Source organism: Nymphaea colorata, chromosome 1 (genome assembly GCF_008831285.2).
Source record: "Nymphaea colorata isolate Beijing-Zhang1983 chromosome 1, ASM883128v2, whole genome shotgun sequence".
Taxonomy (NCBI): Eukaryota; Viridiplantae; Streptophyta; class Magnoliopsida; order Nymphaeales; family Nymphaeaceae; genus Nymphaea; species Nymphaea colorata.
Genome location: NC_045138.2, coordinates 30055815 through 30082127, shown reverse-complemented (window position 1 = coordinate 30082127; position 26313 = coordinate 30055815). Strand labels below are relative to the sequence as shown.

The window sequence follows — 26313 nt, the reverse complement described above, 5'->3', positions numbered from 1 at the left end:
TGTTGTTAGGATTGAATCGGAAAGCATAAATGAAATCTGGGGTTGCGAAATCAGTGATTCAACTCAAAAATTCATGTTTATACACAGGGACGAAGCCAAAAATTTCTGTATTTTTTTTGTGGGTCTGTGTGCGGTATGATGCCCACACATGCCTCCGCCCCTGTTTTTATATACACTTGATTATGAAACTTTTACTGGATCTGAAGAGGCTAAACAATTAAATCTCTGGGCAACATCTTCATGTTGGATCATGTGCAGAAGCTTGATCATGTGCAAATTTGGAAGCAGCATTCAAGACAAGGAGTTGTTGCATGTCACAGAGAAGAGGCACATGCTCCTATTAACTCTTCAAAGTCTCTAATTTTACATATTATTTAGCAATTTCTTCACTAAATTTTTCTGGCTCCGCCGCTGTCGCGACAAATCCATCCGGTCTATCCGCCACTGCCTGATTAACCCAATTTGATGACAAATTAGCTGTTTATGCAGGCTTTATGATTTGATTATGCAGTTTTCTAACAATTACTCCCTTGTTTTATGTAAACTTCTAAGGTAAGAATAATTTCTAGTACTAGTTAAAAGCCTCAACCAGAACGGATCTGGATGATCGGACTGACAATAAAGGACGAATTTGGAGAAATCTGCATGTGGGGTGTAAGTTTTTGTCCATCAGCATCCTCACATTCAGATCTGAAATATTTTTTCTTCTAAAAAAAGGGGGAAAACAACAAGATAGCTCTGCTGGCTTATCAGAAAGGCAATGTGAAAAGTGAAAACTCTCTCTCTCTCTCTCTCTCTCTCTCTCTCTCTCTCTCTATATATATATATATATATATATATATATATATATATATATATATATATATATTAGAGGGTCGAACCTTAGATCCATGAATTTAAAATGTTATTGAGGTCCGATTGGATGAGGGATGGGCTAATCTTAAATCTACAATTCTCAAATCTTTTGCGGATTTTAGATAAAAAAACAATTCAAGAGCTCTTAAGGGTGTATTTCACTGCCTTCGATTTTAGATTTGAGGTCCGTGGATCTAAGAATTCCCATGGATATGAAATTTGCGGTTCTTAAATCTACAATTTGATAAATCTCATATTTATTCAGCAAATCCGATTCAGATGTGAATTCCGAAGCTATCAAACGCAACTTTAAGTTACATCAAAGCCTCAGATCTAAGATCAGACTCCTCTCTTTTTTTTTTTTTTTGCCGAAAAATCAAGAACAACTTTTGTCAATTGTTCTATGGTAGTGGATAACCAGAAGAAAGAAATTGGAAGAAAATATATGAGGTGTAGATCATGAAATCTATCCAGTGCAGAAACTTAAATGCCTTAGTTGTCAAAGTCCTTATTTGGATGGATGCCGACCACCATGAAAGATATTTGAGCAAAAGTATAATCAGCGGCCTTTAATGCCTCCCATTATTCACCTTCCCCACATTTAAATCCAACTACATATCATATGGAAGTTTTTCAGTCTCCATCCCCATTAACTCCACATAATTCCAAAAAGGAAACAATTTATGTATGTTCCAAAAAAACTTCCCAAAAAAAAAAATCATTGTCAATATTGAATGGTATCATAACATTTAATTTTTATTAATTGTGGCATCTGACTAAGAGGCCCCCTTTTTTGTCGTATTTACTATTAATAATTTAATAAAAAAGATATAAACATGTGAAAAAACATACCTTAATATTGACCGAAATGTTCGGGGGTGCTTTAGGATTTAGGTATAGAATGAAACACCCATTAACGAGAGTATTGGTGTCGCACATTGTTTGCAATGTAAAGAAGTATTAACGAGAGTATTGGTGTCGCACATTGTTTGCAATGTAAAGAAGTAGTATCCACGAGAATCGAACTTTTATTAAGTCGGTCACTTGTTTATATATAAACAACTAAAAATTAAAAATATGTTATTCAAAAACGATATATAGTGTTGTAAGCTTTTAGCAACTATTCATTCTGACAATAAAATTTTTATATTTTAATAATTTGGCACCGAACATCAAAGACTTTTTTATAATTTCACTATTCAATGGCCAATTCATTAATTTTAGCTGCATATTTATATATTTTTTCAATTTATGAGAGTGTACGGCGCGATATACGCAAGTGGCCACCATGTCGCAATTGTCCGGACAATGATTATCATGTGCCCATCACGTGATAGGAAAATAGGCAAAGGAAGGCCCCCCTTCTCATTTTTCACACTTCTGAAAATGCAATAATATTATAATTTACGAAAAAATGGAATAATATTAGGAAAAAGTGTGTTTTAGTTGAATAAAAATACATTGTAAAATAAAATCCAACAAAAGTGTTCTTAGAACAAATTAAAAATATGTGACTGTCTTCTAGACTTAAATTTGCCGTGCTCGGGAAGGTCTACGTCTAGACTCGCACCCGCACCCACTGCTCGACATGTAGGGTCCATTCGCAAAAAGACCATGCTTATCTGTCACGTCAATAACCCCGTTATGTGTCGACCACCTACTGTGGATAAGATTGCCAGATGTGCTCTCATGAGCGAGGCTCAAATCTAGGCCGTCGATTGGCGATAGGAACTCTGCGGTCGTGATGTGGACACATGGCATGAATTCAGAGGCTCCAAACTCGAACAAAAATGTCGACAATTAGATGGTTGGACGGTTGGTACAGTGGGATAAACCGGCACGGCTACGTCTCTCACCTTAGGCTCTAGACATAACATCAAACAATTGAGCCAATTTCTATGGATCCAATTACAATTTTGCAAATAAGTAATATGAATGAGATTTATTTGCTGAATTGCAGATTTCAACTTGTAATTATAATCATAAAAAATTGTTCAAATGATTATAATCACAAGTACATAAAAATATAAAACTAAATTTAAGTCTACCATTTACATCATTATAACTCATTCAATATGATTAACTTGCAGTTACATCTATAAAGATTCATTTAAATCACATTATCAATATAAAAAATAAAATTCTTACTTCATTACTCCTAAAAAAAAGAGGGCAATGTATAATACATGTATTAATAAGAACCTGCTCGTTTCATGACTTCCAACTTTGTAGTTTTCCACATTTAATAATCAAGATCACCTCTAACTTTTTCTTGGGTCTTCTATATGTGTTGACTCGATTCAGATTGGCCCGAGTCGAGAAACTATTTTGTTTTTATTAAAATAAAATTATAAATAATTTTTAAAATATCCTATTAAAACCCAAAAAAATGGGTTGGGTATCTTTTTATGCAGACTATATTGAGGTCAAAGCTGACATAACAGAAATTGTCTCATAGAAATAAAGCTTCTTTGGTGTTGATAAATTCTTTCTTTCTTTTGAAATCTCATGCTGGTGGAGAGTTAGGTAGACATTTATTAGACTTGTATATTAAGCCATATATATATATATATATATATATGTCAATGTTGCCAAATACACATATAGTTAAAATTTAAAAATTCATCATTAAAAAGGACCGCAAATTATGCTAAGGTCACCATAAACGGTCGCTAATAGCAATGTTAGACTTGCAAATTTATGGTGCAACCCTTGCATATTTTAAACTAAGACTTAATATCTTGTCCAAAAAAAATCGACGATCTAAAATCCTAAGATCTGAAACTCTAAGATCATAAATCACCTGGAATGCAAGACCCAAAATAATCAAACGCACCCCATGAGATTAAACATTACTGGCCTTCGATATTCTCGGATGTGCAGAAAATGTTGGTGTTTGAAATTGCTACCCATCAACGTGCAGTCACTCGTGCAAACGAGGACAAAAAATTCCATCGAACCGTTTGATGGGCAAGATATTTTCTGTAGCACTGAAAATAAAATTCAAAATTTTTAAAAATTTTTATTGAGATGAAAAAAAGTAACAGTTGGGTTGGTTTTCAGAAATTTCTCTTCAATTTTTTTTTTCCATCTCAATGGGTGGAAAAAATTTTCTAAGATGAAAAAAACAACCGTTGGGAAGTATTCCTTAATCGAACGATTCTCTTTTTTCATGATTCATTCCTATTAAATTGAGAAATTTATTTTCCGAAACATAAACCCAAGTCCAGCAAACACAAAGGGGTTTAGAAATCTGGATTTTGTTTTCATTTCTTCAATTCCTGAAATAAGTTTTTGAAAATTTCTTTTCAACTCCATATTTCCAATCCATCAAATGATCCAAACCAAAAAATTTGTTGGATTTTTTTACCTTTCACGTGAAAAGGCCCGAAGGCCCCATTCCCTACTTATTATTAATTGTTTTGTAAAAATTTGTGTACGCATTAGGTTTTCCTAAGTTGATGTGGACTTTTTAAACACAAAAAAAAAGTCCAATTATGCAGTTGAAACGTAGATGACCTTTCTTTTTTCTTAATCAGAACTGACTCGATGCATGCCCTCAAGTAAGCGCGCACTTAAAAGGACATTTAATATTTTAATTCAAACAAACATATATTTGTTTGCTTATGCGTCCTTTTTCCTGTATGTACGTAAATCAATGCAAAATATGTTCCTTCAAATTGGTTTTCCTATCTCATTTGACCGAATATCTAATTCAAATCCGATCCGTTAACATCCTTCATATTGTTCTTTTGCGGTCGTGCCGCCGGCTATGCAGCGAACAACCACGAGTACCAAAACAATTTGCCTTTGTCACTACCCCAAAAGGCCGGATGCCGCAACATGGCACCATGTACCAAAAAGTAAATAATTGTGGAACACTAACATATAAATGAACCAGCAAATGGTAACCAATATGTAATAAGTGGATTTGTTGCACTGTGTGGGCAACTGCCCACACAAGCCCCATATGGTTCTGCCCCTAAATAAACACCGCCTATATATATATATATATATATATATATATATATATATATATATATATATATATATATATATATATAGTTTATTTTTAAATACATCTATATTAAAATAATTAAAAAATAATACGATGCAAATTTTACCATAATTTTTTTTCTATATTAGCAAAAGCAGGTCAAATCCAAATCAGATCCATGGATTTCAAATCTGAAATAATCAAACATCGCTTGATTGTTAGGGGATAAGATCGAAAGGTCTTAGCTGTTGATTCCGCTCATTTAAGCATAGCTCCTCCCTATCCATACTTTTAAATGTTTCTTCAAATTAAGAAAGACATCTCAAAGCCTATTTACTACGATGTTTAAATGTTTTCCAAAAGAAAATCGCGTGGAAGCAAGACTTTATTCAATTTGAATTAAAAGTCCCATACTTTGTAAATGAAAAGAAAGTACCAAATCAAATAAGCTTTGACAAATGAAAATTACTAAGTTTTTGATGGGTTCAATCTAGGTATTGACAAATGGGAACAATGTTGTTCGATTTGAGGCGCACCGAAAGGTGAAACCTTACCATTTCCAAGTCTGGTTCGAGACATCAGTGGTCCTACACGGGGCGGAGGGAGGAGGGGGGCCCGCCTGGGCGATGGCCTGGTTGTGCGCAAGAAATTTTTTTATATTGAAAAAATCAAATTTTTTTAGTTTGTCCCAACCCGTCTCCTCATCTTGGCCCAACCCGCTGATTGTTTGGCCCGCTCCTCAAAAAAATCCTGCTTTCACCCCTGATCATACGGTACAACCGCCTTTCAATTTAAGTGTCACATCACACTTCTTGCATCTAGAAGAAACTTAGGGTTCCAACCCATGATCATGAATTCACACAACCGGGTCGGATTCATCCTTTTATTTCAAATCAAATCAGTAGCGGTGTTTGGCTTAAGAGTGCCATGAGAGTTTTCAACTATTATTTACATATTTTATTTGATTTTATACATGTATTGTTTTTAAAAATGATTTTTAGATATTTTTAGCTCATTGAAGATAAGCCTAAGGGTCGGGTCGAACACCCAATGGGTACGAGGTATTTGATTTCGACTCGAACTCAAACCCCATGAAAAAACACTGAATATATCAAATATGCTTACATCCGTTGGCTTTTTCTTTGGGATCTACGCTCAGTTGTATCTTTTTTTATTTGCAAAAAGGTATAATAAAATAATCATCTCGTTTTACATGATGTCTTCAACCGGTCGGACAGATCTGGATCAATTATATAATCATTATATAATCTGTCCTCTCCAATAATTCAAATCTATTTTTGCTTCATATAATCTGTCCTCTCCAGTAATTCAAATCTATTTTTGCTTCTGCCCTTTCTTCCACCTTTTTGTTTTTTATTGACTTCTTTCGTTTAGTCTTGTATTTAAAATCATATTAAATTTAAAAAAAAACTTATAAATAATTATCAAAAATGTCAAAAATGACTTATAAATGAGGTAGTTATTTAGTTGGTTGAAGTTTTTTTTTTAACTTAATACCAAAGTTGTTAAGAAATGGATTAGAAACCATCAAATTGAATTATTACAACAAGTGATTTTTTTAAAAGTTTATTTATTATTAATTTATAAATACGATAGTATTTTATTTTGTCCGTCGACAGGCGATTCGGCTGAGCCATTAAAAAGTCGCACCATCCTATTATAAATTATTCTAAAAAAATGCCATAGTGGATGTTCAGATGTGGTTTTCATTCAAATTTTACCATATATTTATCTCTATTTACAAAATTATACACTACGAATTTTGTGATTTTAATTGCTTTATAAGGATACATTTATAAGTACTTGGGTATTTTCAAATTTAGCCGCTTTTAATTTATAATCAATAGTTTGGATTTCAATAATATTTGTATTTGTATTTGTAGTTGTAAGATGTCTTAGTTGCATGTTTTGCCAAGCACTAAGTGTTGGCATAATGTTTAGGTGGGTCTGTTTTGAGATCCCTTTTAAGATTTTGCCTCATATTTTTTTATTCCGGCATGGGATCTATTTTTTTAATATGCCGGCTTTTAAACTTTTTTATTAATAAAGGCTAGAGGCCCCATCCCCGAGAAACATATATTGATTAGCTACCCTACTAAACTTCAATGTCACAGCTAAATATATTTGCATCATACACTTCATATAAAATTTGGATCAACACCTCAATGAGAGATTTACCAGGGGCATTCGGATCATTGGGCGACACTTCAAAACCAGGTTTTTGAAACGTTTGGATACCAACAAACCGGAGTTTGAAGAAAACGCCTGATCCCTTCAAATTATTCATAAAACTGGGTTTTGAATGTGACATTCAAACAAAGAAAAAGAATTATGTTTTCTGAATTCCTAAAAAAATTGGATTAGATGAGGATGTCATCCAAACTCTTTCAGCACTTTTCTATTAAGTTTAATTAAAATATTATGTTTTAAAAAAATATAGCGATAATACTATAGTAACAAACAAGAATTATTAGACGGGTACGATTGAGTGCCCATCTACTTCATATTACCAAGTAAGATGGTCGTCGACGACATCGCCGGCGGCCGGTCAGATTTGGCCGTCTCACTTCCGGCGGGCCCACGTCGGCGCTCTGCGTCCGTCATTCCGTGAGAAGGCTGGGGGTGTTTTCGACAATCGGCGTCGGCTGCGCGACTTCCACTCCAAAGTGTTCCTCTTTTTGTTCTTCACTCGTTTTCATTTGCCGAAAAATCGCCGATCTGTGAGAACAGGAAAGATTTCCTTTTCACCTCCAGCCTTTTCCCTGGCCTTTTTAAATATTCCGATTTTTTTTTTATTTATTTCTGTAAACTGCAAAACTCGAGCTTCCATTTTCGGACGGGGCCTTCTCCGGAGGACGCTATAAATGCGGGGCTCCCTGTTGGCTGGAGAAGAGAGAGAGAGAGAGATAGCGAGGGAGAGGGGGAGAGATAGCGAGGGAGAGGGGGAGAGGTGAATCTGCTTGATCTTCTTCCATCCCTGGCGGTTATTCTTTCTCTGGATCCACGCTCCTGAAAAATCTCGAACCTCGTCTTTTCTCTGTCTTTATCTTCTTCCCCCCTTCCCCTGTTTCTGTTCTGGATTCCTTCTCCTCCTCATCCTTCGCTGGAGCTCGTTTTCCAGCCGGACTCTGGGTTGTTCTGCTGTGAGCGAGTTCGTGATCGCGTGGAAAGCGGTCCCAAGTGGAGGAAATCCAGCCGGAAACTCGTTTGTCGGGTGACATTGACGGCGGAGTAGGAGCAGGGATCTGTGACTTGGAAAAAGCACGCCGGCGCGTAGCTTCGTTGTGGGCTTTATATCGTCGCCAGGGAACGAGCGAACGGGATAGTTTAATTTTTTTTTTTCGCGTAAAGACAGACTTCCGGCGTTTTGCTGGAAAACGGAGGAGAGAGCAATTTATTGTCTGATTTTCGTTCGGAAACACAAGATCATTGGGTGGAGTTCGGCGTTCTGTTCGTCTTGAGACTATTGCTGGGTGTCCTTGTTCTAGTTCATAGAACGAAAATAAGAGCAGCCTGATTTTGGGAGAAGAAAGAGCTGCAACGCTGGTTTGAGTGGCGAAAGTATAACAGAGAGAAGAAGTTTAAGCTGTCCGAACCGCGAGAATGGCCGTAGAATGGAGGAACTGTCGGTCTTTCGCGGTAGTCGGATTGACGTGCATCTTGGCGTCCGCGCTTGTAGCGGCAGAGAGAAACCTGATGCTGCATGACCCGAAGACCACTGTAGTTGAAGAATCGGGGCAGGATCAGCTGCGAAAGCTCATAAAATTCCTCTGGCAGCCCGATGTGTCAGCGTATGAGCACACCTGGCCGGTGAGTACTCTCCTCTTTCTCATGTGGTGTGCGGGCTCTCTTGGGCAGGATAGCCAGTTCAGAGATGAGGAACGGTTTTCTTCTTTTTTATTGTTGCACATATTGCATGTGGATGTTAGTTGAGGGTCTTGTCAAGTTTATCATTTTTGTTTTGAGACTTGCCTGATGACTTCGAATTTGGGATTTTTTTCCTTGGTGATCCATCCAAATTTGGTTTAGTAACTACAGATCTGAATTTTGAGGCTTGAGAAGATCTTTACAAGTTTCCTGGCCCAAAAGAATAAATAAAAAGGAAATCGCGTGCTCTTTTGTTTCGTCCTACACGATTCCACCCGCATGTCAGTTGTTTACCTGTTTTGCTCTTATATCTGGGAAAAACGCATGCACAACCATAAGTGTGACATGAGATATCCTTCTTTTGTATTATCAGGCTATGAAATTTGGCTGGAGGATAATATTGGGTTCCATAATTGGATTCTTGGGAGCAGCATTTGGGAGTGTAGGAGGAGTTGGTGGTGGAGGGATATTCGTCCCCATGCTGACCCTCATAATTGGGTTTGACGCGAAGTCATCGACAGCTATTTCAAAATGTAAGCAACAATCTTCTACTTTTTCTTTGTCTGAAAGAAGAAGCCGCTTTGATTTATCTGGTTCGTTTATATAGAAGACCGGGATTTTTCAGTGACGCTGATGCTTTGGTTGGGCTTATCATTGTCCAGTGTCGTAAAAACTGAGAGTTTATCTTTATCAAAGTTCTGCTGTTGTGAAAGAGTTATGAGAGGTTCTTCTCGTGAGCACCGATCAGTAACTGTTGTATTTGTTCTTTTATGTGAAGTTTTGACTTATAAGGCATTTGTTCTTCCATGTGAAGTCATTGAATTATAAGATACATAACCATTTCCGGCCTCTGTTCCTTATCATGAAGCACTTTGGCTGCTATCAACTTCGTCCATGTTGATGTCCACTTCTTAAGTCTACCCATAGCCCATGATCTCCTTTAGAGGAAGTGCCGAGACCATGCCATTTCAACTAAATTTGCTAGGTGCTGATCTTGTGGTTTTCTTGGATCAGGTATGATCATGGGAGCAGCAGGATCTACTGTTTATTACAATCTGAAGCTGAGGCATCCAACGTTGCCAATGCCAATTATTGATTATGACTTGGCACTACTTTTCCAACCTATGCTTATGCTGGGAATCAGCATTGGTGTTGCTTTTAATGTCATTTTTGCTGACTGGATGGTTACTGTGTTGCTGATTATCCTTTTCCTAGGTAATTCCTTTTTCTTTTTGTGCCTTCTTATTCTTTAAAAAAGTTACGGATATAACTAAAGCTTTTCCCATATGCTGCAAATTCTTTTGCATTCCACCAGGTACATCAACAAAAGCTTTCTTCAAAGGTGTTGAAACATGGAAGAAAGAAACCATAGTTAAGAAGGTATAAAGCTTAGTTACTAAAGAATCAATAATTAATTTTTCTTTTGGTGAGTTCAGGTTTTTCCCATCGTCTAACACTAATGTTCTTTAATTTCAGGCTGCTGCAGCTGCTAAACAAAATGGTAAGTTAGAGAGGCTCTTCTATGATGCAATACAATGTTAAAGCAGGCAGGATTCAGAATGTATCATACGATAGAAACCCAGTTTCAATGCATCAAATGGCGGGGACCATGTCTGTCGTGTTTGCAAATAATGTTGACAATCTTAGTTGCTTTTTTTGGTTTCAGCAAATGAGGAAGTGGAATACAAACCTCTTCCTGGTGGGCCAAGTAATGGCGTGAAAAAAGAGGGCAAAGACTCTGAAGATTCACAAGTGAGTCCACATAAGCTTTGTTTCTCTCATAAAATGTCGGCAATACTCATTGTATATGCTTTTGTCCTTCCAGGTTAGTGTCATGGAGAATGTCTATTGGAAGGAGCTTTTTCTTCTCGTCTTTGTCTGGGTTGCATTCCTTGGTCTTCAGATTGGCAAGGTGGGTTGTCAAGTTGGATTATTTCTCATCATCAGAAACTGCTGCCTGCATATTTGAGATTCTTTTTTCTCAATGATTTCTTTATCACTATAGTTTGTGATTCCTTCTGTATGCTTGATATGCAGAATTATACCTCGACATGCTCAACATGGTACTGGGTCCTGAACCTACTTCAGGTTAGTCACCTAGTACTTGTTATTTGATTATTTCATCCTTATTTGAATGGTTAGAGGATAATTATATTTCATTCTATTCAGGTTCCTGTTTCTGTTGGAGTGACGCTTTTTGAAGCTGTCAGCTTATACAAGGGAAAGAGAACCATATCCTCCAAGGGTGATGTGGAAACAGAGTGGAAAGTCCATCAGCTTGTTTTCTACTGCTGTTGTGGTATGCTGGCTGGTATAGTTGGCGGTCTTCTTGGTCTTGGAGGAGGTTTTATCTTAGGCCCTCTGTTCCTGGAGCTCGGTATACCACCTCAGGTGCCCACCTGAACATTCTCGTTTCACATGGCGCCTTGGCTTCTCATTTACCCTTAACTTTGTCCATCTTAGCGTAGTCTACTTTGTCTTACAGGTTTCCAGTGCGACGGCCACTTTTGCTATGACTTTCTCCTCATCCATGTCAGTCGTTGAATACTACCTTTTAAAGCGGTTCCCTGTCCCGTACGGTATGAACTATGAGCCCTTTTCACTGTTACTGGAGTTCTGAGTGGGGTTTTGTCTGTCTAATGAGTTGTCTCTGTTACATTGCAGCACTCTACTTCGTTGCTGTGGCCACAGTTGCTGCTTTTGTAGGGCAACATGCGGTGAGAAAGTTGATTATTATTTTGGGGAGAGCATCGCTAATTATCTTCATCTTGGCTTCCACAATCTTTATTAGCGCAATTTCACTAGGTGAGAACTTTGACATTCTCTAATATGGAATGCTTGCATACACCATCAATATACGTCAGTGGTGATGAATATCATGTCGAATGACAGAATATTCTTATTCGTCCGTATTCCTAGGATTTTCACTCACCCTGTCATTGAATTTTTCCTCCTATATTTTCTTGTGCAGGTGGAGTAGGCATATCAAACATGATCCAGAAGATTGAAAACCACGATTACATGGGATTTGAAAATTTGTGCACATACAGTGATTAGCAGAGAGAAGAATTGGAACAATAAGAAGACGGCCTTTGTAATCTTCTCCACCTTCGCACCCTCTGTTGAATCGCATCATGTTTTGATGTCAATTTTTTGGTTCCTTTACTGAAGGAGAAACAAAAAACAGAAGAAAAGAGTGGAGTCGGGTGCAGCCATTCTTTTCTCCTGGAAATTTTTATTTATTATATTTATCTCTAGATGTCCTCAACACTTGTTCCCACAACTTAAGGTAGGACATGTTTTCTGTTTACTTTGTGTCTATTTTCTGATTGAAAGGTGAGGGTTAGATAAATTCTCTTTGTCTGGCTGTCGGTTTTTGTTTCTCGAGGCTTTTATTTCTTGGGCACGTTCCTCTCCTTTTTGTTCATCGAGTTCCAAATAAGGGATTGATGGGACTACCAGGTGAACCCAACCGAAGATGGTAAAATTTTTCTTCCCCTTGCATTTATCGAGGCCGGACTTCAAAGTAGTACTAAACAAAGTCCTTTCAATAACCGGTGACGTGAAAAGAAGTTCAAACTTAGGTGCTTTCGTGGGTACGTCACACTTATGAATAGGAAAGTAAGTCTCTTTCATCCTCATAAGTTATTAAAGGCGAGTTCCTTTTCATAACTTGTCTGTTCGGGGAACGGCCATTGCTTTACTTGCGCGGTACTTCCCTCTCCGGCGTATACGTTTTCGCTGTCAGAGAGTTCCTTTTGGGGTAAAATGTTGTTTGGTTATGATATATTGGCGCTTGGACACGCCCGGATTGCTTAATTAGGTAATGTCTTAGCCCGAGACGTCAACGTTTTCCAACATTGCGCTGGACATGGGTTGTTTCTGTTTAAGAAATTTTCCATTTCTAGGAGTAATAGACTGTAATTCGACAGGCAAACCGAATGTAGGCCGTCCTCTTATTTTCTTACTCGAAACTTTCACATCAAGGGCGTAATTTTAAATTGTTTGCCAGGTCGATGGAGCTTTTCTTGGTTCCTACGCTATTAAACCTTTATGAACATTGACCTCACCTTCTATGATATAATTTCATAACTAGCGAACCTGGCATAATAAATACCATCAATGTGGCCTGTAATAATTCCTTTGCTGCTTCCATCAGCCAATGCTTTCTGAAATAAATGTAGAAATGTAGCCTGTAATAATTTGCTTCTTCTTCCAGTTTTCAAGTTGGTGATGAAATGTTTGGAGTACCTTAAAAAGGGCTTCTTCTTTTTTTGAATTAAAGTTTCTAAATTTTAACACAGGTTGAGATATCATTTGAAAATTTTTTATACAAGACAAGTAAAATTTTTTAAAATTTACATGTAATTTTTTTTTAAAAAAAATTGAAGTGGGGCCAGCACCCATGCAGGTCTTTCTTTGGCTATGTTCCTGCTCCCTTTCACTTATGTCTTCGGGGTCCATTCATAGACCCATCAGTCCAATCAGTTACACTACGCCCATCAAAGCAATAGGTTACATTAATGGTGAATGCAACCACAATGCTAGCCGTTAATTAGGCTGCAATTTATAGACTATTAGTTTTTAAATCTGACAGTTTCTTATAGCATGGTGTATGCAAGTATATTAGGAACTTCCTACCAAAATCCATAGAAAAAAAGTCAGTTGCAGACTTTTTTCTTGAAAAATTTGGAAAACGCTTGTAGATTTTATCCCGAATTCAATTCAAATTTGGGAAAGCTGCTGGGATTTTTCTCTGCCCTTATCGTCATCTTCGTTTAAGGTTCGCTTTTCTCTCCGAGATTTTTTGTTCTGCCTGCTTCAAGCACCGGCTGAACTGCCGCTAAAGCAACTACAGATCAATCTGGTTTTATCTTCTTGCTCCACACGTAAACCATCCTCCTTTCTGGCTTTAATTTTCTTGTTCTTGTGCAACTGTAGTCAAGGATAATGAAGAATCAGAAATGCTAAGTCGGCCACCATGATCAAGGTACTCATCCAAACCAAACTAAAATGCCATCGTTCTGGCTTAGTGGTCTGCATCAAGGTGACTCCAGCAGAGGCTGAGACAAAAGAAGAACTAACACACCATGAATATGATCACTAACAAAAATCAGGACGGCATTAACACCCGAAATAGTTTCGTAAGAAACCCACCCATGATCCATTGTTTGAGGAGGGAGGTCACATTCGATTACTTTCCCATCGATTCATAATATATATGAAGTAATGTGGATATAGATCACAACCAATCGCTGCAAGGTTCATCCAATGTACATTGTTTTTGTAAATAGAATGAAATGTGCATGTTTAGATCGGGTGGAGAGCAGGACTTTTGTCAACTAAAGTGACGTGCATCTACCGTTTGTGTCCAGAGAAATGCAAGCCCCTGATCATGGTGAGCTGTTCTTTGTGATTGGGATGAGAGAAGTGCCTTGAAACCAAGATTTCTTAGGCCTGTCGATTTATAATCGTTGATCCTTGTGCTTCTACGTACCTTTGATGGAGAAAGAACCAAGCACATTAAGTAATGTGCTTAACCCACCTCCTAACAGTTTTGGTTCTAGCCTAAAAGAGAGTAGAAACCAAGACAAGTAACTACTTAACAACTCCATATGTATGCCCTTGAAAATCTCTCACAATCTTCAATACATGATTAAACTTATCAAAGTGAAGCGTTACAATAGATGTTCGATATCCTACATATATCCACTATTCTCATGCAAAAGGAATATTTCTTAGGTGAATTTAAGCGATGTTAATAGGCTCTTTATAAAAATGGATGGTGATGGAAGTCTACAAACATTTTGTCGCTCTCTCTATAATTTTTATTTTGAATGCATAAGATGCGTCCTCAAGAGGGTTGGTATAATGGACTGGGAGGGTGGTAGGCAATTGGTTTTCGTTTCAAATTATGTAAGTTGATGCATAGCATATAGTTACTCGAATTCACCAAAAGCATGTTTGGCATCATAAAGATATGTGAAAGAATGGAGGATTTGGTCTTCTTGTTGGGTGGTAGGTTGAAATACTCTTCTAACTCGAGCAACAATGCATCATGCGCGAGTATCCTTTTGCATAGCTATATGTTGCCTTGTCTGTTTGTTGGTGCCATAATCATGCATGGATATGTTCGCATTATACTTAGTATTATAAGAAATACATCGCTGGCCATCATCATCGCCCTTCTGAACTTCTGCCTTATCACCACTCTTTTCCAGTTAGGTAAGGGTCTGGTTCTTAGCAGCTGAGATGTTGTCCTGGTTCTAAGGCAATTCTTTTGGATATTGCATGCTGAGCTGCGGTCATGGCTTCTTCCTTGGTGTTTATCATTGCTGACCAACGCTGAAGGGTTGAGCATAGTGGACTCAGATCTCAACTGTTTGATGGGCAGTTGATGTTTAAAACTCTAAGAACATCAATTTTTAGTCAAATCACGCATAAATTTGTCTAGAAGTGAAGGCACCTTGAGGTTTATATTACCACTAAACGAGCAACAATTTCTCCTAAGGTTCCCTGTCGCAGAGGCAGGTGTGGGCAAGTGCCCACACCACCTATATAAATTGTCTTGTTTAAATATAAATGCCCCCCACCAGGTCAAATTAGAGCAACTTAAATATACAAGTTAGTGCTTTTTTTTTTTTTTTTGAAAAAGCATGAGGAAAATTCTGAGAGCCAAAACCCTTCTTCCTCTTATCCCGGGGTTTAAGATTATAAGGATTTCGGGTTAGTGTTTCCTGGAAGCAGATTTATATAGTAATTGGCAAGGAACAACACAAGTTCATCCTTAACCTTTTCTTTTATTTTCTGAAAGCGGTAAGGAACTGTCGCCAGTCTGACCTATTAGTGACAGAAAACATGTTTTTTAAAAAAAAATCAATAAAAACGTTAGAAACAATGAAGAAAACTCATCTTTTTCTTACTATTTTGAAAAAATAACCCCAAGATAAAATTTTCATGTTCTTTTGTTTTTTTCGTGATTTTCTCATTATTTTTTAGTTATTTTCTTTTAAAATTTAAAACTTAAATTAAAGTATTTATCTTGCTTTAATTCATGTATTTTATCCTTTTTTCTCATTTTAAGAAAAAAAAGTCGTAGTTTAAAACGAGTTAACCATATTTGTGAGGGGATGATTAGGTCAAGAGGGTGAACCCACCACCACCAGACCCACTTCGACCCCGCTGCCCCTATCCATTGGGCGTAAACGCTGCCATTCCCTTTCTCACTCGCACTCTCTCCCGCGCGCGTCGGAGGAAGAAGGGGAGGCGGGGGAAGAGACGGAATCCGATGGGCTCTCTGCATCTCTTCTCTCCCGGCTCCTCTCTAAGCCCTGGTTGCAGAATCACAGCTCCTCGACGCCACCTTCCTCCACCTCCTCCTCCTGTGAAAACCAGGAGCTTCTCCCTTTCCTTCGCCAGCCTCCGGCTGCCGCTGAGGCAAGGATGGACCGGCAGAGCCAAAGGAAAAACAGGAGGCGACGTGGAAAGCATGTCTGAGCTGGGAAGATTCCAAGCCGGAGGTGGTGGCGGCGGCGGTGGCGACGAGGAAAGCGATGGTGGTAGTAGCGAGGGGGAGGGTAGCGAGGGCGAGGGCAGCGAGTCTGGTGCCGGCGAGGCTGAGAAGCAGGGGCTGTCCAAGTGGATAGATTTCACCTCGGACGATGCCAAGACTGTCATGGCAGCCATTGCCGTCTCCCTTGCCTTCCGATCCTTCATTGCGGAGCCTCGGTTCATACCTTCTCTGTCGATGTACCCGACCTTCGACGTCGGAGACCGGATTGTTGCAGAAAAGGTTCGTTTCTTTTCCCTTTTTTTATTTCCTAACACGTGCTCTTTCCTCGCGGCAATGTTGGTCGTTGCGTTAACCCAATTACACGCTTATGTGGTATTTATGGTCCGTCTATAATTCTTGGCCATGCTGTAGCCTGTGGTTGCTTTTCAGGTTTTTATGGTGAACGATACTGAAGACGCTGCAATGAGCTGAACCAATCGTAAACTTCATAGATTGATTGCTTTTTGGGAAAAATAGAGTAGAAATGGGAAAGAAATTGTCATCGTATTGTATAGCTAATGGTTGGTTCGGATGCTGATGGTAATGGTGCTGCTGGTTATCAGACAAGAGCTACTGTAAATAACATCTTCCAATGCTTGCCTACAATGAAAGGTATTGGTGGAGATGACTTGGAAGCTTTATGTATGTTGAGCGTTGTTCGTGAGGTTAGAGTTGAGAGCCGAAGCTTCAGTTGGGTAACTTGGGGAACAAACAGAAAAAGGGCAGTTTCCAGTAAATAAATTAGTGGAATATTCGGCGCTTCCACACCACAATTAACTTGGTTGTTTCGTTTGATGGTGTGGCGAAGAGACAACCTTGGTTGATTGAGTAGAGTTTTGGTTAAAGCTAATTTGGTGAAAATCAGAGGTAAAGAATATTCAGACTTGTCGCTGACGTCAACTCCACAGAGATGCTGCCAATTTCCTGGTACACCAGGAATTTGACATTTTTATGCGTTAATGCATGCCAACATGCTTGTGTGTTCTGTGCATGTTCATGTTTGCATGTGCACTTTAAGTCGTAGATAAGAAAAACAGAATCACACAAAAGACGTAAGCCAAGCCTCAACTGTGATTTCCAGGTAGATGGTTGCAGAAACTTGAGGAATTGAGTCAGTTGTCTGTTCCATCTGCACTTATTTCACGGAGACGTGCATTACTATGGTGCGTTCAACACACGCATGATTGGTCTTTTTCTTTTTCGGATTATGGAGATAGTGGACTCGACATTGTCAACTATTGTAGCCATATTTGGATTGCTGGGGGAGATATACTAGTTTAGCCAAATTTTATCTGAGACTGGAGAAGTTCCAATTGAGGATAAACTACATGCTTGGATGTGATTCCGCTGCCCAAGGAAACACGTCAAAAACGTCCTTGAGATAGACTCGATAAATTCTCTTTATGAATTTTTCCTTCTTATTACCTCTCGTTTAGTTGTAATTATGACCAAAGTTTACTATGCAGTTATCTCAAATTTGCAGGTTTCTTACTATTTCAGGAAGCCCTGTGTGCATGATATCGTAATTTTCAAAAGCCCGCCTGTTTTACAGGTAAACATAACTTTTAATGCTTAGCCAGTTGACAGGGCTCCTGTTGGACATCGGCCTGTGACTTTGCAGTCATTGTTCAACTATCTGTTTTGCAGGAAGTCGGGTACACAGATGGGGATGTCTTTATTAAACGGGTTGTTGCAAGGGAAGGTGATACTGTTGAGGTGATTCTATGAGGACTAGAACTGATGATAACAGATATATGTAATGAGTACAAAGTGGTTCTAGTTTCTAAGTAGTTAGTGCATTTTCCAATTTTTTCCTCATTTTTTGTGACTGTTAGCTTAAAGCTGCTAATTTGCAGGTTCATGGCGGCAAGCTCATAGTAAATGGAGTTGCCCAAGAAGAAAATTTCATCCTTGAGCCGCCGGCTTACGACATGAGCCCAATTGTGAGTATTAAAAAATTCTGTTCATTAAGTGAAGCATTACGCCTGACCTGCCGTTGATGTATCTTGGTACCACCCCCCAGTATTCTGCAGTTGAACTCGTTTTCTTTGTTTGCAAGAACACTGCAAAGAGAAGCTTGTCCAAACGCCTGCATTAAACGATTTTGACATTTGATCAGCAATATTTCAGATTTTACATTTTTTTTTTTTTTGCGTTTCCAATTTTAAAGTTCCATTCGACGTCAGAACACGGGCTAATCGAGATCCTTTTGGACTTGTGTGCTGCAGCATGTGCCAGAGAACTCTGTTTTTGTGATGGGTGACAACCGCAACAACAGCTATGACTCTCATATATGGTAATTGATGCATCTTATCATTCTTCCATTTCTGTCTTCGCATCATGCGCACGAAGTTCGCCTGCAAATTTCTATTCCCTATACTTCTTCACCTCTTTGCATGCTTCAGCTAGTGACGTAGTTGGAGTTACATATAAAATTCAATCTGTCTCTTGTAGATGCGGACAGATTGGGACACGTGCTTTCTGTGCTTTTTACTTGTCAGTTCAGCATTTTCACTGCAACTCAGAGCTGGTTCTGAATTGATGTCTTGTTGATATATTTTCTAATTCTTCTCAGGGGTCCTCTTCCTGCCAAGAATATATTAGGAAGATCTGTGTTTAGATATTGGCCGCCTGCAAGGATTGGGAGCACGGTCTTGGAGGATGTCTGTGCAACGGATAAACAAGAGAGCAGTGTAGTTCCATAAGAACCAACTCCGCAGAGTATCAATTTGGGAGGGACTCAAGAGGTTATGGAACCAAAGGATCGGAAGACATCACGGCTTTGTTATGTACAACACAGTCGTAGATCCAGTTCAATTTTTAATGAATGCCTTGTCGACTTTTTCAGCTCCCATTGTCTTGTGAAGTTCAAGATCTTCGCCCTGTGAATCTATTTAGCTGGGATTTTGAGCCATATATGTTGGTCAAATGTAGCGTGATCCTTTTCTTGATGTGAAAGTAAAGAAAGAAAAAAAAAGGAAAAAATGATTACGGATGCCTAATGCTGTGCATGAACATCGAAAAGAAGCGTCTGGAACTATTGCCCTCCATATCAAGTATAGAACTGTGCATCTTTTACAGCATTTTCTTTCAATGACGAATTCCAGCAAGTTATGTGGACTTAACATATGAAGGCCAATAAATATTTCATCTGACCACAAAACAGAATTTCCCTGGATCTATATAGACCAATTACAGGTTTCACATTCTTGCAGGTTTTCAATTAATAAGCTGCTTGCAAGAACGTTGGCAATTCCTGAAAGATATTTAAGCTTGTGTGTTTTTGGTCGCTTTTAGAGGTTCTGAAATTTATCAAAGCTCGTCCTTTATCTGGTCTTTGCTCGATTCACGTCCTTCACCTCTAATTCTCTTACTAATGGAGGCCGCCAATTCTTTCAAGCTCGACTTTGTTGGCACTTTAATCTGCGTAAATAATTGCTTTAGCAGATTGCAATAAAAAATCACGACAATGCTAATGCGTACTTACAGGGTTGGACTTGTCGCCAGCAGGATAAAATAAGAGAGTGGGAAAATCATCCACCTACAAAAGAGTTTAAGATGAGGGTTAGTTTCCGACATTTACTGACCACTTCCTGTCATGGTGATTAATAGAAACCCCACATGGAAGGGCTCCACTGGAAAACTATTCGAAGAATAAAGCTTCCCAGATGCTACTTAAACTGCACGAAGAAAGGGGATAAGTGAAATAAGCTTTCCCAACTGATTAGCTGCTACCATGTTTTAGATATATGCAGAGAAAGGAATGAGCGACTCATGGTTGGACTATATTGGTCTATTCCGTATCTGTCTGTAATATTGCACCATACATGACAAGCAATATGCAAGTACCTGCAGCTTTGGATGCTCATTCGTAGATGCATCTATTCTTGCAAAAATTAGATCTGGCTGTCCCTTGAAATACTTAGCTAACTTTTCCACCTGCTTGCTCGTGACATCACAGTTTATGCACCATGGTGTGTAGACCTTGTATCATCAATTGAATCCAGAAAAAGCAAACACATAAGCCATCTCAAAAAGCCACCCAATCACAAAGAAAGTGCACATTCATACGCAAGCATACCTCTAACAGAACATTTTGAGTGTTCTCCAGCACCACAATATCAAACGTTTTCCCTACTACTTTCTGGACGATGTCATTCTGCATTATTTCTAAAATTTAAAATCCAATATCTTAAATGGGAAGGTTAAATTCCACGGTAATAAAGGATACTTACATTTTCTGACACTGGCTCAGACTTGTAAAAGGGTAAAAGAGTGCCACTGAGTAGACCAGAGCAAAATTCCTGGAAAAGGATTGTTTGAACCGTAAGTCTTGGACACCTAGCATTTCAATGTACATTGATCTTCTAACCAAAAGCAGCTTGTTACCTCTAGACTGCTCATGGTCAGCTTCGAGTCCAACAGATACTTGAGACCATGTTTGTAATCATGTGAAAGTGCCTGCCACCAAAACATCAATAAATGAGACGTGAACAAGGCAAACGTATTCATGTTTACTACAGTGGGCAATCATAATGTTTGGCTGACTCATGAACTTCCCAAACATACGCACAATTGGCTCTTCTGTTTCCAGTCCAAACAGGCTCAGAATAGGTTTTGCAAGGTTCTCCTCAGCAGGATCTACGTATATAAACATTATCTGTCACCAGGCATTAAAACACGTTAGACAAGAATACTGAAGCCAGTGAAGTGGTGTCTTCAAGTTGACAAACTTAAATACAATATACACCTTAGACTTGAACTTTCTTGCAACATTTTGAAGGAAAGGCAGAAGGCTTTGGTAGTCATCAACCTCCGCAAAGATAAAAACCTGGAAGCCAAATTACATAACAATCAGGCAAAAACGCTTGTCCATGCATAAGTAAGCTAGAGGCGATCCATTAGTTTTTAACTTCAGATAGGTGAAAAATAAGTCACCCAAAACAGGTAACTACTAATTTGTTAATTAATTCCAAGTGAAGACATTTTCTTTTTCCTCCTTCAGTAGTATATTCTACATCACTTCTTAGAACATTTGGATGACTGTAGATGTAAGTTAAAGCATAATAATCAACGGGAGTTAGGAATTACAGCCATAGTCATAAGGTGACTCTTGAAGTAAAGAGAAGGGGTTCAGCAATAGAATCAACCATATGCAATTCCAGTTTTTGGCTGATTGGTGAACTGTACTTTCCATTATAGAGTTTTTCTTTTTATTGACTTAAGAAAGGCTCATATAGATTTGCAAATTATAAGGATCGCTAAGAATAATCCTATTTTCATGCCTATAAAATATATTATCAAATTTTGGAAAAAAACAGAACCAGAAGCTCAAGCTCCAAACACCAATGCTTAACTCTATTTGTTTTCTTTAAGCACTTGCTTAGCCCCAGAGATTGTATATCATCTATAAATAATAATTAACACACTGAATTGCTTTTGTAAGTAAAAACGGGGACACATGGTGATCGGGAACCTTTATGCCTTGAAGTTGAAGGCACATTCTCATTCTTGATCAGAGTCTAGGACTTCGGTCAGTAGATAACACAAGCCATCAGAATTACAAATTAACTAGATAAACACCTGCGCAAGTATTTCATGATAGATGCATCAAAAGCTTGAACGAAAACATATCAGATGGCAGAGGACCTCTGGAGAGTGTAGGATTGATCACCTATTTGAACTATATACTCTATCAAGAAAATGGATCAACATGCTTGCACTTAAAAAGATACTCTGCACTAAGCATAATGATGCAATACTTGAATGGATGCATACACAGAACATGACTTTTTGAAAAGCACTAGTCAAATCTAATGTGGACAACATCCAGCTGTACAAGCGAATGAGCTAAATAGTATAAAGTGTCAAAAATTCAATTGGCCTGGTTTGGCACAGAGGGAAGCCTGTCACTGGAACAAAATATAATCGTACTCATGATAGAACTAGTGCAGCAATTACTTTTTTCTCAGGAAAAGGCAGGGGAAAAAAGCAGATGAATATTTTACCTGCAGATTTGTCAAGCTACCATAAACTCTGGGTGCATTAAGCTCAGTTAGCACAGTAACCAATGGAAATTTGTTTTCTTCAGTGAACTTCAGAATCAATTCCTCCTTGAGAGCACCCTCTGTATAACCATAAATAAATGTGAAAATGGAACACACACCCATACTAAAAAGGAATACAATCAGAGTTGTTCCATATTTGCATGGTAACTGATTGTCAAGCACATGTACAGCATCCATTTCGAAAATTAAAGTTAGTTCTGGTAAGCCAAAGAGGTAATCCAGATATTCATTCTCGCACCAAACTTACCAAATGCAACAAATTTCTCTGGCTCGCTTTTCACAAAGCCAACGAAACTACTTTTAGAAGGGATTCCAGGATATAGAATTTCAGCAACTTTGACATCACTGGTTTCAACAAACTGAATGTCATTGTTGGATATTGCTGCTTTAACAAATTCTTCATGAGATGGCACCTAGAAATGTAAAGCTCAAATGTCACAACATAAAACTGAAGAAAAAGCAATTAGAAATGAAAATAGAAAGGAAACTATTCAAGTAGCATGTACTAAAAAGTCACATATTTGTGACAGAAAAACTAATAGAGAAGATTCTCTTAGTTTCTCTTTGTCATCATCCAATAAGTGCATATTAAGTCATGGACGGTCCGTGTCTTTCTACACCATGCTATTCTATATGTCTGCCTTTTTAGCATTTAGCAAAACTGTTTTTAGAACAATGAGAAGTATTAGAATTTATAACAATCATGCTCAAGGAAAAAATAATTTGCTATACGCCACTCAAGAAAGCTTGCTTGAAGTGCTATATTAAACACTCTTTGACGGAAAAAGAAACAGGAAAAAAAAAATACACTTCATCAATTTCTAATTCACAGAGGACAGGAAAGAACATAGGGTACAGAAGGAACAAAATTTACTAAAAAATTCCATCATTTTAGCACCAAATTCAAATTCTAAATCCATGACCAAAAGGAGGATTCAGTGCATGTTGCAGTCAAAGGTCAGGGATGAACATGTTAAAGTAATCCTTCTGACAATCATTTCAAGTTGCCAGACATTTTATGCATCATTACAAGTCAAGGACTCTCCTTTGTTGTGCCAGGAGCATCCTAGCTGCCCTCTTGCTACCATTTTATTGTCGCCAAAACCTGATCATATTTATATCAGGCTGGAATCCTATGCATGTTTTCAATCAATTCCTAAGACTAATTCTTAAAAATCATAAACATGTTCACTAGTTGGCAGCAGGCCCCATTGGTTACTCATTTTGCTAATGTGGGTTTTGAAACCAAATCAAATAAAGAAATTAGGCTTGGGATAAGCTTCATACAGCTAATTTTGAGTGAAAGAAAGTAAGAAACAATAATTTCATACCTCAAAGTTCTCAAATAAGCCAATGACAAATGTCTGGTGCTTGTTTAGGAACTTTTGGGCCTCAACCTTAGATGATAGTCTAACAACTGGTGCACCTGTTTTCTTTGTTGCCCATATCACCAATTCCTCCCTGGTCAACAACAAAAGTCAATAGGAGGCAATGCTCAACTATTTCCTGAAGTATAGATACTCTTCTTGAGGACAAATTATTGTTTGCCAATTGGAGAATACGATCCTCACAAGTAACATGGTAAGCATTGAGTAACTTTGGAAACAACCACAACAATTTTACAAACAATACCAAGAGCTACATGTTAGCACCATTTAGACAGGATCCCATCATACAGAATGAAATACTACATTACTTAGACATCAGTCCTGGCTTCAGTGGCAGACCAAGTTACATTGTCAGATTAGCATAGTAGCATTTAGGAATGATATTCATCAAGTACCTAAACCTCACATAAAATTAGCAAAATTTTCAAGTTCATAGTAGGCCTAAATTTCACTAGTAACAAGAAGATAATATTACCATTTCTTTGGCTCTAATTTAGATGAAATTTTAGTTGTGCTATACTGCTATTTGCCCATCACCTACCCAATAATAATACAACTTTTTCCTATTTTGACCTCATTTCATGGCATGCCATGGTTCTGGATAACAGCATGAAAGGAATATGAAGAATTAACGAATACAAAAATAAAAATGAGAGCTTGAAATAATGCCACTAAGCTCACCTGCATCAGTAACCAAGCCATAGACCACTAAGATTACACAGAAAGGAGGATGGATTTTACAGTTCAGAAAAATGAGATCTTTAAATAAGTTACGTGTTCTATCTGTTCTACTTTCCATAAATACAATGTCAGGAACCCAAGTCATGCAACTTTTGCTGCATTAGATTTTTTGGCTAAATGCAATAATTAGTTTTACGCTTTAGGAACTGCCAGCCATTCATCTCTTATATATATTTACTAACTCATTCTAGGTAAACACACTTTTGATGTCGATCATTGGAAAGGGAAAAACAAAATGCTTCCTTACAATAGTGGGTTCCTTTAGAAAAAAGAATTTTAATGGTTCTTACTTGCATCCAGAATCTTTTAACTGCTTTCAAGAATTGAAATCACATAAACATGTCCCAGCGCCTTCAAAATTATTTCTAGGAAAAACACGAACCACTTTCTGAGGGGAAAAAGGCATCCCATGGAATCAGCATGCACCATCTGGAGACGATTGCATGCATAAAATCTGTAACTTCCTCCACCCTCACAAATGAAAGAGTGTGTATATTACCATCTGAAAAACCAATTCAGATTCCTTTCAACTCCATCTATTGGCAGCCTTTTATTGATCAAATAACTTATGGACTACGTGCCAGAGAGACACTGAAATGTAGGAATCTAGCACGAGCAGCAGAAGACAACAGATCGAAAAAAGGTAGTTAAGCAACCAGTTCATCATGAGCAGCAGAATAAAATCAGATTCAGAAAGGAAATTCAGGCATCTAATTCATCTGAAAAACAAAAAATGTGAGAGCCAGCACAAATTTTGAGAATCTGATTCATCACAATTTACAGAAAGATGCTTCGACTGATTAATGAGAATGAACCACCAAATGTAACCATATGCACCCAAAAGCATGAGAAAGAACAAGTACCCTGTGAAGCCTCCAGTGTAAGGCTGAGCCGTTCCATTGACAAACAGAAGCAAGGTTGGGAAACCCTTGACACCCAAGAAAGTGGCAGCTTTCGAATAGCGCTCTGCGTCCACCTTTGCCAAAACGAGAGAACTACCCATTTCCTTGAGAGAATTTGCTGCCTGAGCAAAGTGGGGCATCAGTTCTGCACTTCTTGCACACCATGTTGCATATCCCATCACCAAGACATACTCATTGCTCCCCACAATTCTCTCAGTATTATCGTTGTTCAGCTCCACGACTATCGCCTGGGCTCTTTTAACAATCTCTGCCTCGCTAAATTTGTCTCCCTGATCCTTCAGTGCCTCTTCCTCTTCTTTCTCTGCCGCCAAAAGTTCTTCAAGGCCATCCAAGTCTTCGTCACCGACTTCTGATTCGTTGGCCTTGATCAGAAGAGGGGTACTCAGTAGAATAAAAAGGAAGAAGCCAATGGACATAAATCTGAGTCTGCTTTTCGAAGACATGGTGGAGAGGGGAAAACCAACGGGATAATGAATGAGAAGAGAAGCTCCTATCTGGGTGTTGAACAAGCCACTGCCAAGAATTTATTGAAGTGGATTACTGAGGAAGCTAGAAAAGACGGGGATTTGAATGCCTATCGGTGAGCAACACCGTGTGATGCAGATCGGTTGTGGTTCTGGTAACTGAGAATTGCTGAAATGACTCGGAGCTAAAAGCCTTGGCAGGAAAGACTCAGATCTCGAACTGTGCACTTCCTTAGATGTACTTCTCGGAACTATGGTCTGCTAGAAATGACGCATACTCTTTCCATCTCCCTCTGCGCCTAATTTACCCCAGATAAGAAAACATTGGTTATAAAGTGATGAAGGTTATAAATCTTGGGCTACTTTCGAGACTCCCATGGAGGTTTTGTCGGCAAAAGATGCCGCCCAATATACTCAAGCAGTCAAGCGACGAAGGA

The 26313-nt window shown here is 38.3% G+C and overlaps 2 protein-coding genes across 2 annotated transcripts; one reads left to right on the top strand and one right to left on the bottom strand.

Moving 5' to 3' along the window:
- The first annotated feature begins 7737 nt into the window (after window positions 1–7737).
- On the top strand, window positions 7738–19294 carry LOC116264935 (sulfite exporter TauE/SafE family protein 3). The gene is given in 16 exon segments (XM_050080948.1): window positions 7738–8683; window positions 9114–9273; window positions 9755–9955; window positions 10056–10120; window positions 10217–10241; window positions 10407–10492; window positions 10566–10652; window positions 10778–11131; window positions 11226–11319; window positions 11405–11545; window positions 17776–17792; window positions 17794–17844; window positions 17940–18008; window positions 18149–18235; window positions 18521–18588; window positions 18868–19294. Coding segments are annotated over 16 exon segments (1842 nt in total). The 5' UTR covers window positions 7738–8476; the 3' UTR covers window positions 18998–19294.
- Window positions 19295–19349: 55 nt separating this feature from the next.
- On the bottom strand, window positions 19350–26241 carry LOC116264928 (protein disulfide isomerase-like 1-6). Its single transcript, XM_031645393.2, has 12 exons — window positions 25353–26241; window positions 23692–23821; window positions 22608–22773; window positions 22301–22419; window positions 21043–21123; window positions 20866–20952; window positions 20682–20753; window positions 20528–20596; window positions 20374–20451; window positions 20142–20276; window positions 19780–19833; window positions 19350–19715 (listed from the first exon to the last, which is right to left on the bottom strand). The coding sequence occupies exons 1-12, from the start codon at window positions 25853–25855 to the stop codon at window positions 19605–19607; spliced, it is 1605 nt and encodes a 534-aa protein (XP_031501253.1). The 5' UTR covers window positions 25856–26241; the 3' UTR covers window positions 19350–19604.
- Between the last annotated feature and the right edge of the window lie 72 nt (window positions 26242–26313).

Bases quoted from the DNA above. Each gene is read 5' to 3' on its own strand.
- LOC116264928 (XM_031645393.2), bottom strand. From the start codon at position 25,855: ATGTCTTCGAAAAGCAGACTCAGATTTATGTCCATTGGCTTCTTCCTT. The intron at 20,452-20,527 runs GTAAGTATCCTT...GAAATAATGCAG, and splicing joins CTGAGCCAGTGTCAGAAAAT to AATGACATCGTCCAGAAAGT. The intron at 19,834-20,141 runs GTACTTGCATAT...ACTCTTTTGTAG, and splicing joins ATGAGCATCCAAAGCTGCAG to GTGGATGATTTTCCCACTCT.